The following is a 16,415-nucleotide window of genomic DNA, read 5'->3' on the forward strand; positions in this document are numbered from 1 at the left end:
CGGAGAGGTGGCCTGGAGGCGAGCAGGTACCTGGTTCTGCTGAGCAGTGTGCATGACTGTCCTTTCATTAAAACCCGGTAGGCAGCCCAGTTTCTGAAAGAGATTTTTATTTACTAAACATTTTTTAAAGTAGCAAAGGCACAAGTCATCCCCACGCTACCAAACCCTCTCATGCATTCGGACCAGCTCACCCGTAGCCTAATTCTGTCTCGTTGTGCCAGGCCCCACAAAACGTAGCATAGAAGAAATTTCTGAGAAGCGTGAAAGGGCTAATTATATTGCGTTCCAAAGATTTCCTTTATTTTTTTTTTTTTCACTTCTGCACAATGCAGTATGTGGTTAAAAAAAAAAAACAAAAACCAGAAAAAACAAAGGATGGATGCAATGCATAGCTTTAGCTTCACATCATGGGCCGTCTTTAGAATGCAATGGCAAAACTGCCATGGAACAAAAATAAAAAAAGGTTAGTGTTTTAATAAAGTTGGTTAAAGAAACTAACAGGTGGTTGTTTTGTATTTTGGGGCTTTTTTTTTTTAAGGGGAATATTTTACATATAAATTAGGGGTAACAGTAACGTGAAGAATAAGAGCCTGATGAGAATGCATGTTGGAGTGTGTTAATTCCTTGTTAGCGATTTAGAGGGGGTACAAAAGGAACACTGATTGCACTAGAAGGCCAACCTTGTCCCTCTATTATGCCTGTTTCATTAGGCCTCAGCATGAGGCCCTAGTGCTTCATTCAGCCTCAGAACAAGGCCTTTTAATTTGAGCTCAAGGATCCTGTTTAGCAGGTCAGAAATCGTGCCATGCCATTCCTAATTAACAAGCCATCAACGAGTCTGTTGTGAGATGCCTGTAATCTTGTCTAATTAAAATGCTATCAAGTTCATTCAGAAATGTGGGAAAACTTAATAGTGGAATTTGCCTTTCATTTTGTTTATAAATTCAGTTGTTTGAGCGTTGAGGCTGGGCTCTTAGGGAGTTTTGATTAAGTTGACATGCATGTGATGTGAATTGTTCTTTAAAGCGAGGAGGCTTTCAGTAGACCGTTTCCACTTTTACTGCATCCCTCTATAGGAATTAAACTCAACAAAGGTGAGCACCACTCTCCACCTTACTCTGCATATTTTAATATCAACCACTGAGCAGTTGTTTCTTTAATTTTTTTTTTTCATTAAAGCTCATTGTAGAACAAGATGTTTTATGATGCACATTCAGTTTCTATTGGTGCCTTTCAGAGTTTAAATCGCTCGCCACCTTCATTTCAGTCTAATATTATAATAGATTTCCCTGAGAATAGGGAAGCCTCTTTTTATTTATTTATGTATTTATTTATTTTTTGTGGCAATAGGCTTGTAACTTTATTTTTTCTTTTCTTTTTGGTCTGGTCAACCCTCACAGTCTACTGTGATTGCTTGAGGAATACATTTTTTTAAAACTCTGAGTTTTAAGTGAAAGCCCTTGGTTGTCTGAGTTTATGGTGCAGCACAGTTTGTTGTGACTAGTTCCTGAATAGATTTTGGAGGGCATTAATGGGATTCTGCAGTAAATCCAAAACTGACCAGAATCTTTCGCAAGACACAGTCAAAACAGCACACAAAGAGGATCTAGTTTGTGTGTACATGGATTTTTTGTTTTTGTTTTTGTTTTTTACAGGAGGCAAATAAAACCTAGTCAATCAGTGAAAGACTACAGAGAAAGATTTTTCCATAACCCTGGAAGGCATGGAGTGGATAGATGGGATTGCCGAGATTTATTTTAACAACTCCTTCTATGATCTGTTTTAATTCAGGTTTAAATAATGAAGAGTATCAAGTGGTAATTGGAAATGACACAACTCATTACATTATTGATGATCTGGACCCTGCTAGCAACTACACCTTCTATATTGTGGCATACATGCCTATGGGAGCCAGTCAGATGTCCGATCACGTGACTCAGCAAACACTGGAAGACGGTAAGGGAGAGATACAGTGGTTACTTGCCCCAGATAAAATCCTAAAGAAACTGAGCTTATAAAAATAGTCTAAAACGCCCCAGTTCAGCATAGCAGTGATTACAGAGACTACGAAGAACCTTAAAGGTACAAGAGAGGTAGGAGATTATACAATTGCATATAGCAGAGTAAATACAAATCTTAGCACATGCTGTGGAGTGCCCTAGTGGTTAGAGCAATGGGCTATGAACCAGGAGACCAAGGTTCAAGTCCCATTGTTGCTCCTTGTGACCTTGGGCAAGTCACTTTACCCTCTATTTTTTAAGGCCCTTCTAGTAGTTAGCTATTTATATATCTATAGGAGGCCCACCTAGTAACTCAAGGTGAGGTTTAGGTAATAGTATAGGGGTTAGGGGCCACTTTGACATACAGAGTGACTCAAATAGACAAGCTAGGTTGATGGACTCTTTCTATTTCATGTGATTATGGAAAGAAACTACAAAACCAGTTGTGATATGCAACATCCTTGATTTATTGCCAACTCTGTTTACTATCTAGATTAATTACCTTCTTAAAGAATAGAAGAATTTAGTGAACCCTGGATTCCCTGTACGTACCATTCCAGACTGTGGGTTATGTTCCCTGTCCAGCAGATGGAGTTAGAACCAAAAATTCCCAGGGGAGGACCTATATAGCCACGCCTCCCTCGCCTCAATCCCCAGTATAGTTCTAACTCCAGCAGATTGAGCAGGGGACAGGGTGGTCCCCAGCACTTTTCTAGTTTTATTTTCTCTTTGAGGAATCAATTAAATAATATTAGATAAAGGTTTTTCTTCTAAGGGATAGGTTCTGTAGTGTTCTGACAGGACCACTCCGTTCAAAGAGAGACACTGTTTTCCAGTCAGGAACTTGCTGACAGGCTGTGTTTTTTGCCTGTCACTTTATTTCTCTCTTCCTATCTCTTTGGGTTTTTTTTTCCTCTTCCTTGCCTGGCTAGAGTGTGGTAAGTGTTATTTTTATTTCATTTACAGTCGTTGGTAGGAACAGGAATTTATGAGGGGTGAAAGTCTGTAGTGCCGACCGCTCCCCCTAGCCCCGGAGTTTTCCTTTTCCCCTCCTCCCTTTCAGGGAGTGATTGGAGTTCCCGCCCTGCAGCTCTGCGACGACCCATTCCCCGGAGCTGCTCACCGTCGGGACGGCGTTTTTCCCCGACGGTCTCTTGGGGACGGTGAGGGGTCCGGAGGCCGAAGAGTTTTATTAATTCGCTGCTTCAGTTGTTGCCGCGTGCCGCAGCCGCCCCTCCCCCTCCCTCCCGCCGCGATGCAAAAATCGCCAAACGGCTCCGGAGCTCGGCATGGGCTTCAGCAGACCTCAGAGGGATTTTCTTCAGCTTTTCCTGAGGGGGAGTATGGCTTACCTGGTAGGCAGCTTGGAGGAGAGTCGGACCGCGCTGGCAGGAAGCGGCATGCCCCGTTTCCCCTCAGCGCGGGAACGGCGGCCATTTTCTCAGCTGACTCGGAGGCAGCTCTATCTGAGGAGGACGTCGACGCTCCTCTCCAGGTCTCCTCTAACAGTATGGAGTTTCGGAGCGCAACGGACCAGGGCAGGCAAGGGGACGACGTCTCGGGAGGCCCCTCATCAGCACTTCCTGCTTTTTCGCCAGAATTCATTGTTTTAATGCACAAGGCATTTTTACAGAGCAGGGATCCGAATCTTGGAATTTGGGGTCCCCCTCCCCCCAAACTGGCCTGCTTGACACAGCTTTCGACGGCAGACCCTCCCTTAGGGAGGGCTTCTTTGCCCACTGGGGGTGCGGGGTCCACTCAGCCCTCCCCCCCCCCCGGATTCCTATACCGCTGCAACAACCGTCGGGGGATCCATGGCAAGATCCAGATGCGGATGATCCCTCCCTGGTGGCCCAGGTAGAAGGTGACGACCCGAGGGTCCTCCGTATTTTTCAAGCAGCGGAATTGGATGATCTCATCCCCCCATATCCTCCAGGAAATGGACATTGACCCTCCTCCGGATCCTGTGTCTCAGGATCCGAAGATTAAGAAAGGGGATCCTCTCCTAGCGGGCTTACGACCTCTAGCGAAAGCTTTTCCCACGCATCACAACATCTTGCAATTGATTTCAAGGGAGTGGTTCCTGCTGTTGATTCAGCGGTATCTGCGGTCACGAAACATACTACCATCCCGGTCACGGGCGGGACGGCGTTGAAGGATGTCCAGGATCGCAAGCTCGAGGTTTACCTCAAGCGTATCTTCGAAGTCTCAGCGTTGGGGATGAGGGCTGCTATCTGCAGTTCCCTAGCACAGCGAGCAGCTCTGTGTTGGGTACAACAGCTTCTCACTTCCCAATCTTTGCCACAGGCAGAGACTATTCAGGCTGATAGACTTGAAGCGGTGGTTGCCTATGGAGCTGATGCTTTTTATGATCTGTTAAGGGTCCTCGCTTGTTCCATGGTGGCGGCGGTGTCCGCTCGGGGCGGCAGATGCTTCGTCTAAGATGCGCCTGAGTTCCCTTCCTTTCAAGGGTAGGTGCCTATTTGGGGAAGATTTGGATCAGATCATCAAATCTCTTAATGAGAATGCGGTGCACAAGCTACCAGAAGATCGTCCATGTTCTTCTAGATCTTTTTAATCCTCCAGAAATAGGTACCGGAATCAACGGAGGTCGCGTCCTACTAGACAGCAGACACCTCAGGCTCCTTCTACACGATCACACACCTGGAACCGGTCCTTTCGAGGGCGCCGCCACGGTAAGGATACGCAAGGGGCAGGTCCTTCCTCGAAGGCTTCACAATGATGCCAGAAGGACCCAAGAGGGGATCCCCCACCTGGGGGGTCGCCTTACTCTCTTTTACAAGAAGTGGGCCCAAATTACGTCTGATCAATGGATGCTGGACATCTTAAGACAAGGCTACGTATTAGATTTTGTACACGAACCCCGAGATCGTTTTCTGTTTTCTCCTTGCGGTTCCCGTCTCAAACAATTAGCAGTCCGACAGACTCTCGATCGTCTGCTACAGCTGGGGGCGATAGTACCGGTAGCGGCCTCTGAACTGGGAAAAGGTCATTATTCAATCTACTTCGTGGTTCCCAAGAAAGAGGGCACTTTTCGACCTATTCTGGATCTCAAGACGGTCAACAAGTGTCTCAGAGTTCCTCGTTTTCGTATGGAAACGCTCCGTTCAGTGTTAGCAGCCGTGCATCCGGGAGAATTCTTGGCCTCTTTGGACCTTACAGAGGCATACCTTCACATCCCGATCCATCACCATCATCAGCGCTTCTTACGCTTCAAGATTTTGGGACAGCATTTTCAGTTTCGTGCTCTCCCTTTTGGTCTGGCGATGGCTCCGCGTGTCTTCACCAAGATCATGGTAGTGGTGGCGGCGGCGCTCCGCAAGGAGGGTAAAGTTGTACATCCCTATCTAGACGACTGGGTTACCGTGCTGTAGACAGGGTAATACAGCTTCTTCAGTCTCTGGGATGGATCGTCAATTTCTCAAAGAGCAAACTGATTCCGTCCCAATCGCTGGATTTTCTGGGAGCACACTTCGACACCAGCCGAGCCAAGGTATTTCTGCACCCGGACAGAGCTCGGGCTCTGCGTGCTCAGGTTACACGGTTCATGGCACTAGTTGCTCCCACAGCGTGGGATTATCTCCAGGTACTGGGAACCATGGCCTCAACAATCGATTTGGTTCCGTGGGCCTTCGCTCATCTCAGGCCTCTCCAGAGGTCTCTGCTTTCGCGATGGAACCCAGTGTCGAGAGATTTTCAAGCAGTACTGCCCATCCCGGATGTTGTCTTGCTCAGCTTACAGTGGTGGCTGGACCCTCAACAATTAGCTCAGGGAGTGTCTCTACAGAACCCGGATTGGGTGGTCGTCACCACGGATGCCAGTCTCACCGGCTGGGGGGCGGTCTGTCAGGACAGGTCTCTCCAAGGCCGATGGACGATGGAACAGTCCACTTGGCCCATCAATCGGCTGGAGACCAGAGCAGTCCGTCTAGCGCTGCAGGGGTTCTACCCACTGGTACGCAGTCGAGTGGTTCGGATTCTTTCGGACAATGCAACCAAAGTGGCGTACATCAATCGCCAGGGGGGCACCAGAAGCCATCTAGTCTCGTTGGAGACCGACCGAGTTGATGACATGGGCGGAGCTACACTTACAGCGGCTAGCGGCTTCGCACATAGCGGGCGTGGACAACATTCAGGCAGATTTTCTCAGTCGACAACACCTGGATCCCGGAGAGTGGGAACTCTCGGAGGACACAATGCGAAGGATAGTACAGCGTTGGGGGAGACCCCATGTGGATCTAATGGCAACCGCGACAAATGCAAAGGCCGCCCGGTTCTTCAGCTGCAGGCAAGAGCGCGGCGCGGAAGGAGTCGACGCGCTGGTTCTTCCCTGGCCTCGACAGTGTCTCCTGTATGTCTTTCCTCCGTGGCCTCTAGTGGGCAAGGTTATCCGACGGATAGAGACGCATCAAGGTCCGGTGATCCTAGTTGCACCAGAGTGGCCTCGTCGACCATGGTTTGCAGATCTTCTCAATCTGGCAGTAGACGGCCCTCTTCGGCTCATTCATCTGCCACGTCTTCTTCACCAAGGACCAATATTTTTCAAGGAGGCAGATCGCTTCTGTCTTGCGGCTTGGCTTTTGAGAGGCGTCAATTGAGATGGTGTGGATATCCAGAATCTGTCATCTCCACGCTCCTGAAAGCTAGGAAGACATCCATGTCGGTTACTTATGTCAGAGTATGGAAGGTTTTTGAGGAATGGTGCGAGTCAAAATCGATTCTACCAACGCAGGCCTCGGTGACACATGTGCTTTCCTTCCTACAGGCTGGTCTGGAGTTGGGCCTTGCCTATAATTCTCTTCGTGTGCAGGTGGCGGCGTTGGGAGCCTTCCTACGTAGTAATGACAGGGAGCTCCTGCCCTCACATCCAGATATCCTACGTTTTCTAAAGGGGGTAAAACACTTGAAGCCTCCAATTAGACCACCTTGTCCTTCTTGGAATCTCAATTTGGTACTCCGGGCTCTATGTGCACCGCCTTTTGAGCCTCTGACTTTGGCCACACTCAAGGATGTCACCCTTAAGACCATCTTTCTGGTGGCGATCAGCTCAGCACGTCGGATCTCTGAACTACAAACTCTATCATGTAGGGAGCCATACCTTCGTTTCACGCCAGGGGGAGTATCCCTGCGGACAGTTCCATCTTTTCTGCCGAAGGTGGTCTCGACTTTCCATCTCAACCAATCGATAGAGCTTCCGTCATTTTTATCCTCTGATTCTTCTGACCTGCGTCGTTTGGATGTCCGACGTTCTTTGATACATTATTTGGAGGTCACTAATGAATTTCGACTCTCCGATCATTTGTTTGTCCTTTGGTCAGGACCCAGGAAGGGTTGCATGGCATCCAAACAATCAATCGCTCGCTGGCTGAAAGGAGCGATTTATAGCCGCATACATCGGAGTGGGTAAGTCTCCACCTTTAGCTGTTAAGGCGCATTCTCTCCGCGCTCAAGCGACGTCGTGGGCGGAAAGTTCTGCAGTTTCTTCTCAGGAAATCTGTAGGGCGGCCACATGGAAGTCTCTCCACACTTTCACAAGACATTATCGTCTAGACATTCACGCGCCGTCTCACGGTCAGCTTGGAGACGGGGTCATACGGGCAGGGCTGTCCGCGACCCACCCATGATGGGGAAGCTTTGGTACATCCCACAGTCTGGAATGATCCTGGTACGTACAGGGAAAAGAAAATTATTCCTTACCTGCTCATTTTCGTTCCTGTAGTACCATGGATCATTCCAGACCCCTCCCTGGTTTTGGGGGTTCTTTGTGGGCCATCCCTGCTTTCCTGTCTTCACAATATTTTCATTCTGTATCTCTAGTTATTGTGAGCTGTGTCTTTGAACACAGTGCTGTTTGCAAGTTCTCAGTTACAGTTTTTTGAGTACAAGTTAGTTGCTGTCACTTACAGCTGTTATTTTTTCTCTATATTTTTGAGATTAATTGATTCCTCTGGTTCTGTCTCTTCTCGTCTTGGCTTTGCTAGTCCAGTTACTGAGGATTGAGGTGAGGGAGGCGTGGCTATATAGGTCCTCCCCTGGGAATTTTTGGTTCTAACTCCATCTGCTGGACAGGGAACATAACCCACAGTCTGGAATGATCCATGGTACTACAGGAACGAAAATTAGCAGGTAAGGAATAATTTTCTTATTGTATTGACTTGCAATTCATTTATAAATACAGTGGGCCCAATATTGAAAGTGAGTTTAGCACTAGATAGCTGGATATGTAGGATTTATCTGGCTATGTTCACGACCATATTACCCCCATTGAACCGTGTGCAATTAAATTCAAAAAGAAACTAAAAACACTTCTGTTCAACCATGCTTACCCAGAATAACTCTTCCATCTCCCCTCGTAGTCCCCCCCCCCCTCCAGGGGACTGCCCTCTCCTTATATTAAGGAGACTACCATTGTAAATTATAAATTGTATTCTCTGGTTATGACTTTCTTGTTTTATCTATCCTTCCTACTGCCTATTTATTTTACCCCCCGCCCAGTTACATTCTCCTTGTTGAAATGTATTTTCCAAGCTTTAAGTTATTATGTGAACCGGTATGATGTACCCACTAATGCCGGTATATAAAAGTTTCTAAATAAATAAAATAAATGTTCAGCGGCTGCCACTTTACTGGATAAGTCACTTATCCAGCTAGGTAGATAACTGAATAGTCAGTGGGTGGGGAATGGGCAGATTGGGTTGGCGCTACTTATCTGGTTATCTATATGCAGCCTTAATCTGATTAAGTTAATCGAATAAGTTAGACCTGTTCGATAGCAGGTCTAAAGTTATCCAGATATAACTTATCTGAATAAGAGGAACTTACCCGGTTATATTCAGCAGCATAGCCGTGCAGTTGAATATCTCTTCTTTTTTTTTTTTTTGATAGTTTTTATTTGTCTTCACATGAAAAGTATACAAAACAGTTGAACCATTGACAACAAACAGTTTATCATTCCACTATAAACCCCCCACCCCCCCCCGACTGAGAATGCTACAATCAACTGTAGAAAATCCGGAGTACATGCAATACAATATTATTCAAAGTCCACAGTTCAAAACGAGCTAAACCCGTTCACTAGGTATCCCGTACAATTCACGTCTTTCCTAAGATAACTGATTCTTCCATGTTAGATAAGGATCCCATATCCTATAAAACTTAGGCAGAGTATGATTTTTAAGTTCAGTTAACTTGTAAAGGGAACAATTGCGTTCGAAGCGGGTTGCCACTGTAGCCTTAGTAGGGGGATCTGGCCGTTTCCAAAACAAAGCCAGCTCACTTCTGGCTGCAAGAATAATTTGGTGTATAAGTAACCATTGAGAGTGAGGAACTTGTGGAGACAAATTAAACAAAAAATGGTCGGGATCTAAAGGAACCTCCAGGCCTACAATATCAGTAACCATTTGATGGATTTCTTCCCAGAACTGTTTCACCTTAAGACAACTCCACCGTATGTGAAAATATGTACCAAGCCCCCAACATTTTTTCCAGCAATCGGCATTAACAGAAGGTATAATCTTCTGTATCCTAACAGGCGTTAAGTACCATCGCATTAGGACCTTGTACCCATTTTCCGTCAATATGGCAGAAATCGAGCCACGTTTTGTGTTCTGAAATATCTGATCCCAGGTCTCCGGAGGAATTAATTTATCCAAGTCTCATTCCCACGCCTTCTCATAAGGGGCCCGGCGCCTCAATGCATTACCCAAGAATCCATAAAGATTAGAAATAATGCCAGACAAGCATCTGCTTTATTACACCAATGTTCCAGAATTCTTTCCCTTTTGAAGCTCAGCCCCTATATTCTCTGTCATGATAAAATGATGTAATTGCAAGTACAGGAAGATGTCCGGCTCGCTTAAGTGCCACTTCTCCTGAAGCTCTGGAAAGGTGAGAAACCTCTGTGAGCCCCATAAATGCTCCAATTGAACAACTCCCTTAATAATCAGTGGGTGATAGTGCGGTAGTACCCTTCCTGCAGAGAAATTTGTATTGAGGGTGGTGCTTTAAAAGTGGAAGCCACCTGTGAGTGCCAACAACGTGTACTCGCCATTTCTCCCAAGTAGCTAAAGTTGTCTTTGTGGGAGGGGCCAGTTAACCAACTCCCGGCCAGGTATCCCTAGGCTGCCAAATCATGGCCCACAGTGGTATATTCCCTGCAAGATCCTGTTCAATATTTTCCCAAAGTGGCTGATCATGTTTCTTATGCCAGATAACAGCCCTTAACTATGCAACCGCCCAATACCATTGTAGATTAGGGACGCCCAATCCCCCCCTACTGGTGGGTTGGTACATTATATCCCTACGAATCCTAGGTGGCTTCCACTTCCAGATATAGTCAAATACTCGTCTTTGCCAGCATTTCAACATATTGTTGGGGATAGATATAGGAAGTGATTGAAATAAATACAGAAGCCGGGGTAGTAGATTCATTTTTACTGCGGCCATCCGCCCCAACCAGGAAAGAGAAAGGGACGCCCAAACTTCCAATTCCTTAGAAAGTGTTTGCCAGAGAGGCCTATAGTTCAATTCCAGGAGGTCCCCCAAAGTCTTACTAAGACGGATACCTAAATATTTAATGCTATGTGTAGCCCACTTAAAAGGAAGCTTGGTCTGCAGTTGAGCCCGCTGCTCTTCTCCCAAAGTTAAATTGAGCACTTCAGATTTGTCAAGGTTTAATCTGAACCCCGGTACCCTATCAAAGTCCTGTAACGTTTCAATAGTCCCCGGAAGTGATATATCTGGTTGTGTGAGGGTAAATAAAACATTGTCCGCAAACATGGCTATTTTATGCTCGGATGTTCCCAAGCGGACCCCTTGTATATCTCCTGAGGTACGTATATGGTGAGCCAATGGTTCCAAAAAAAGGGCAAAAAGAAGTGGCGAGAGGGGACATCCCTGCCTTGTACCCCGCTGAATGGATAGAGGTTCAGAGTATAAACCATTAACCTTAACTCTCGCTTGGGGTTGTGAGTATAGATTATGTAGCCATGCTGAAAAAGAATTACCAAAGTTCATTTTCCACAATACACTAAAAAGATATGGCCAGTGGACCATATCAAAAGCCTTTTCGGCATCTATGGACAATAATACTGCTGGGATCCCTTGCGCCTGTACCGACCATATGAGGTTCACTACCTTCCTAATATTATCGGCGGTCATACGGCCCTGGATGAACCCCTTCTGGTCCAAGTGTACCAATTTGATCATGACCTGCTTCAGCCTATTAGCTAAGATCTTAGCAAAGGTCTTAAGGTCGATATTAATCAACTAGATTGGCCTATACGAGCCGCACATGGCGGGGTCTCGGCCAGGCTTGGCCAGTATAGAAATCCCGGCTACATTTGCACTAGTCGTAAGAGGGTATCCAGACTTCAAGGAATTAAACTATTCCCGTAATAATGGCGTAATTTGGGTATGGAATTTTTTATAAAATAAGGCTGTGTACCCATCTAACCCTGGTGCCTTATTAATCTTTAATCCCTTGATCACCTGAACTATTTCTTGTTCCGTGATATCTTTATCAAAGAACTGTCGTTCTAGATCAGATATGCAAGGGAGAGCCACCTCCTGCAAATACTGTTCTATTTGGTCTGTTTGAATCAGGGGATCTGCGGCATAAGAGTCCTGTAGAATTCCATAAACCTTTGCCGCAGTTCCTCTGGCTTAGTGAGCAGAATGCCCCTTTCTGATTTAATTTGCACTATTTGCCGTTGGGCTACTCGTTTATGTAAGCGCCGAGCCAAATGATGGCTGGCCTTATTCCCCCATTCAAATCGTTCCTGGTTTAGCCTCTGTAATTGAAAAGCTATAGTTTCCAACTCAAGAGTCAAGAGTGCAGTTCTAGCCCGCTGGAGCTTAGCATAACAAGCTTTATTCAATGTTTGCTTGTGTACGTGCTCCAGGTCCAGAATCTTTCGCCGGAGCTGCTGTTGTAGCTTAATTCTATTCTTTTTAACATAGGTCGCCCTCGCTATTAAGCAACCCCGAATTACGGCTTTTAGGCCTTCCCAAACCATAGCTGGGTTTATATCATCCTTTACATTAAAATGAATATCCCTTCTAAGCTATCCAGATAAGTAATATCCAGATAACTTAGGTACACGGATATCTTTGAATATTGGGCCCAATATTTTTTGCTGATAAACGAGGTATAATTACATAAAACAGAAAATGGACTTCAGAAATCAAATGGCCAATTACATTAACTCTGTAAGAACTACCGTATGACCTCCAAATATCCTTAAAAAACAGACAGTGGTATTTACAGGAAAATAGTCTATTAGAACTAAGATTGTCATTGACAGATATTCTTGAAGAAGTTTCACATTTTAATTGCCTTGGCTGTGACATTACTTTTAGTTACTACACTGATATAAGAAATAAATTGCATCAGTTCCAATCAGTTTGTGGCATCATGCACTTAACGCAGGGAGGGTCATTTTTAAAGGGTTTTCTGTGAGTAAAGCAGGAGTGGCCTTGTACAGAACTGTCCGCCTGAAACGCAGGTAAACGTATGCCTGAGTGTCACGGTCGTACACAGGTTTACCCGGACTGAGTGGAGGTGTTCCTGGTGGCAGGGTTAGAGAGGGCTTTGCAGTTGTGTGCATACTTTTGCCTTTCCAAAACCCACACGCGTACAAGTTCCCAGAAAATGTTTGTGCACAGTTTAGCAGGTGCAGTTGTATGCAGGCTGCTTCTGATGGGATTATTTTCAGAAGGGAAAGAATATGGGTGGAATGGGGCAAAGAAGAATTTGATTAGATTTAATCTTTCTGCTGTTGTCGGAAGGATTAGCCAAATGAGGGCAGAAGTGGGGAAGGTTATTTATTGCTGCGGTTGGTTGGATGACTTAGTTGCAGATGAGAGGCTTTTAATAATCCATACCTACGTGCGATTTTGAAACCGCGTCCAATGATTTTTCTGAGTAAGGGAAAATCAAGTTGAAATAAAATGAATAAATGAAGGTGCATCCTTTCTCTTTGAAAATTGGTAATTTATGTGCATATGTGCCATGGTGGGCTTTTACAAAATTACCCTCAAAACGAGAAACTTGAAGAGAAACAGCAATTTCAAACAGTAATGACAAATGCTTTGGATGCTAAGCAAGCATAATAAAGATTGTAGCAAAATTCGGGCAGAAGAAATGAAAGTTTTAAGATCAGTTAAAGGATATAATAGAACAAAGAAAGAGAAAGAATAGTAGATTGCTAAATTAAGCTTTTAAAGGAGATCCAGGCTGACCCCTAGGAAGAGATGGACTGCTGGAGTAGGCACTGTTGTCTAAGCCAGGAGAGAGGTGTATTAAAATCCTAAAGCAGTTATAATCTTTTCTTTTGTGTATTAGGTCTGCAATAAGTTATGCCTGTGTTTGCTTGCAAGGAATATTTTATTAATAAACATTGTAGGTTGGGAGGGCATACACCACATGTCTGAAAATGACCCTGCATGCGGGTAAAATCCATGCACAGTTCCATTAGATGGGTACTTTTAGCTGCATTATCGAGGGGATGTTCCTGAGGCAAGGTTAGGTTGGGGGGAGGAGAGCACGTGCAGCCTTCGTCCGAAAAAGAAGGTACACGTTTTTCAGGGTACGCTTTCCTGGGGCAGTTATCAAAGTAAAAGTGCGTTCATGTTTTTCCTTTGAAAAGTGGTACACCCACTGACTTTGCAGCAATACTGGGCAGTTTGAAAATTATCCCCTAAAAGTAGGAGCTGGAGCTGACCCAGGACTCATGAGTGCTGTCATGGGGAGGTCCTAGGTTTGCTTTTCCTGTCAGGTAATCAACTCCCTGAGCCTAGTGCTCACAGGCCCCAGATGGTGAATAGCAGAAAAATCTAGTGACTGGTCTTCGGGTCCATGGTTACAGGGTTTCAAAAGGAGTCCTGGGGCTTGGCCTTCCAGTTGAGGACAATTGCTGCAATGACTGAGCTAAGCCATCTGAGAAGAGAGATAAACTAGGGAAACAAAATCCCCAAGTAATTGGGAATGAAGGCTCATGGAGCTGGATCCCAGCCCTGCATCTGATTAAAATGGAAGCCCAAAGGAGCAGAAGGAAACTGTTGGCTAAAAACCCCCATAGTGTTAGCTGAAGCTCCAGTCTATTAGGAATCCGAGAGGCTGGAAGAATAGAATATGCCCATATTCATTGGTTACGTCATTAATTGGAACTAGAAGGGCATAGCAAACAACTTGACTGATTAAGAGTTTTCAGGTTTAAGAGTTGGTTCTGCAGAAGGTATATTTCTGCCATCCAGATAAGATTACAGAAATATCATTTTTGAGTTTTTGTATCTGGTGCATTATATTAGGTCCTCTTGCAGCATTTAAAGTTGGTTTAAAGGAGTCTTATAATGTCCCTGGATTACAGTGCTATAGAATTAAATATTGCAAATGATCTCATGGGGAGTCTTTCTGGTTTTCTCTAATGGGACCTAAGTGTGAGCCAGTTCATGTTTTACCATTTCTTGAACGTGAAAAATATACATACTCTCTCTAAATGGATTGAACACTGCCTTCTGGGACGTTTCAGTTTGGAAAGATAAATAGTTTGGATGAATAGATTTCGATAGAATGACAGCAACTTTGGAAGGGCATGAGTTTGTACACAAATTTTTTGGCACCTATACAGATCCTCTTTCATCTGAATCTAAACACTCCATTCAGAGAGCCCTCATATATTCCTCTTGGGTGGCAGCTTGGTCCCTTTATCATACTAAAGTTAATCTGTTGCATAGTTGTTGGATTCTACCTCTGTTCCCTTTACGTTTCAAACTGTGATTGTTACATCTGCAATATACTTTAGTATACTGACTGTAGTTCTGTAGGGTATATCTTTTCTTTCTCCTGAGAATAATTGTTTATTGGGTTGTTTTTAACTATAGAATTAAATGATTTGATAGAACCCTTTGAAAATCTAGATCTGCAGATATAAAAAATTTAGCGACTAGATTTAGCCACTCAAATTCTGGGCAATCCCAAATTTGTGATTAGGCTAGAGGGAGGAGCAATTTAGCCCGTTAGTGCTAATTTTCAGTGCTAGCTAGCTAAGGGGGTCATTTACAAAAGGTTTTTTCCCATTCTGTGTCTATGGGGAAAATGCTTAGTAAATGACCCCCTAAGGTAGCTGGCTAGCCCTTAAATCTAGCTGGATAAATTTTGGGCCTAACTAAACACAGAAAGCTAACCTTAGGAGAATTTTAAACTGCAAACTAGACAACTAGTTTTCTGTGTGAAAAGTCTCCTAAATTAAGTGGCTATAAAACAGCTGGGTTTTTTTTTTTTTGGCCACTGAGCGGCTTACTGTAAATTGATCCCATAATTAATTCAAAGATGTGTCCAGATTGCCTCACAATTCATGGTGGCAAGGCCCAGGCTTCAGAAAATGTGTTAAGCATAAAGTGCCATGAATGCCATCTCTTCTTAGCTTGTTTGCAACAGTGCATGTTGAAGAATTGCGTTTTATTTTAATTTCAGTTCCCTTGAGACCTCCTGAAATCAGTTTGACAAGCCAGAGCCCTACAGATGTTCTGATCTCCTGGCTGCCTATTCCAATCAAATTCCGCCGGGGTCAGGTGGTCTTGTACCGTCTCTCCTTTCGCATTAGCACGGAGAGCTCCATCCAAGTTCTGGAAGTCCCGGGTAGCATCAGCGAATACCTCCTGGAAAGTCTGAGGCCAGATAGCATCTATTTGGTCCGCATTGCTGCAGCAACAAGAGTGGGGTGGGGAGAGCCATCGGTGTGGACGTCCCACAGAACACCCAAAGCCACCAGCGTGAAAGGTAAATAGTGGAACATCTGTAACGAACTGAGGGACTATTACATATTCTGTACAATTCACAGTGCTAAAGTTAAAAGGTTTGATTGTGATTGCACTAATTCAAATGTGTGCAATTCAAGCTGAAAGATCTTGTCTTTATGTTGTGTTTGTGGTATTTTGGATGTAAGTATATTGTATTTAGTTCTGTTTATGACTCTGTGCTAGGTTTAATATGAGTTTTGTGATTTTTTTTAATGAGTGGGGTTTTGCTTTGTAAAAACCTTGTACATTAATGTTGACAACCATTTGGATGAGAAAGTGGGCTATAACTTAAAATAAATAAACTATGAAAGTACTTAATTTAGACTGTTTCAAGGCTCAAACTTTGATTTTTAGCACTAGGTTTAAACTTTCATTGCACCACTCCCATTGTAATGTTCACAGTTTATACTCCCTTTGCTCCTACCATCATTTCCCATCCCAAATAATTATCTAAACAAAACTCTTTGCGGCCTGGTTGCTGGTAGGTGCTTGGTGTGGTAGCCGTGCCTTTCAGGTAAGTACTTCCATTGGCCATCATTTTGGAGCTGAACATATAGGCGTTGATTTTCAAAGGGTTGCATGCGTAAGATACGC

General features: G+C 44.6%; 1 protein-coding gene across 2 annotated transcripts in view; it reads left to right on the forward strand.

Moving 5' to 3' along the window:
• Window positions 1–16,415, forward strand: part of PRTG (protogenin) — a 219,983-nt gene that overhangs the window by 79,561 nt on the left and 124,007 nt on the right. For both annotated transcript variants that reach the window (XM_029575503.1, XM_029575504.1), the window contains 2 exons: window positions 1,792–1,956; window positions 15,496–15,801. In XM_029575503.1, the coding sequence (XP_029431363.1) occupies window positions 1,792–1,956; window positions 15,496–15,801 (471 nt within the window). The remainder of the gene's footprint in view (window positions 1–1,791; window positions 1,957–15,495; window positions 15,802–16,415) is intronic.

The sequence above is a fragment of the Rhinatrema bivittatum genome, chromosome 13 (genome assembly GCF_901001135.1).
Source record: "Rhinatrema bivittatum chromosome 13, aRhiBiv1.1, whole genome shotgun sequence".
Lineage (NCBI taxonomy): Eukaryota > Metazoa > Chordata > Amphibia > Gymnophiona > Rhinatrematidae > Rhinatrema > Rhinatrema bivittatum.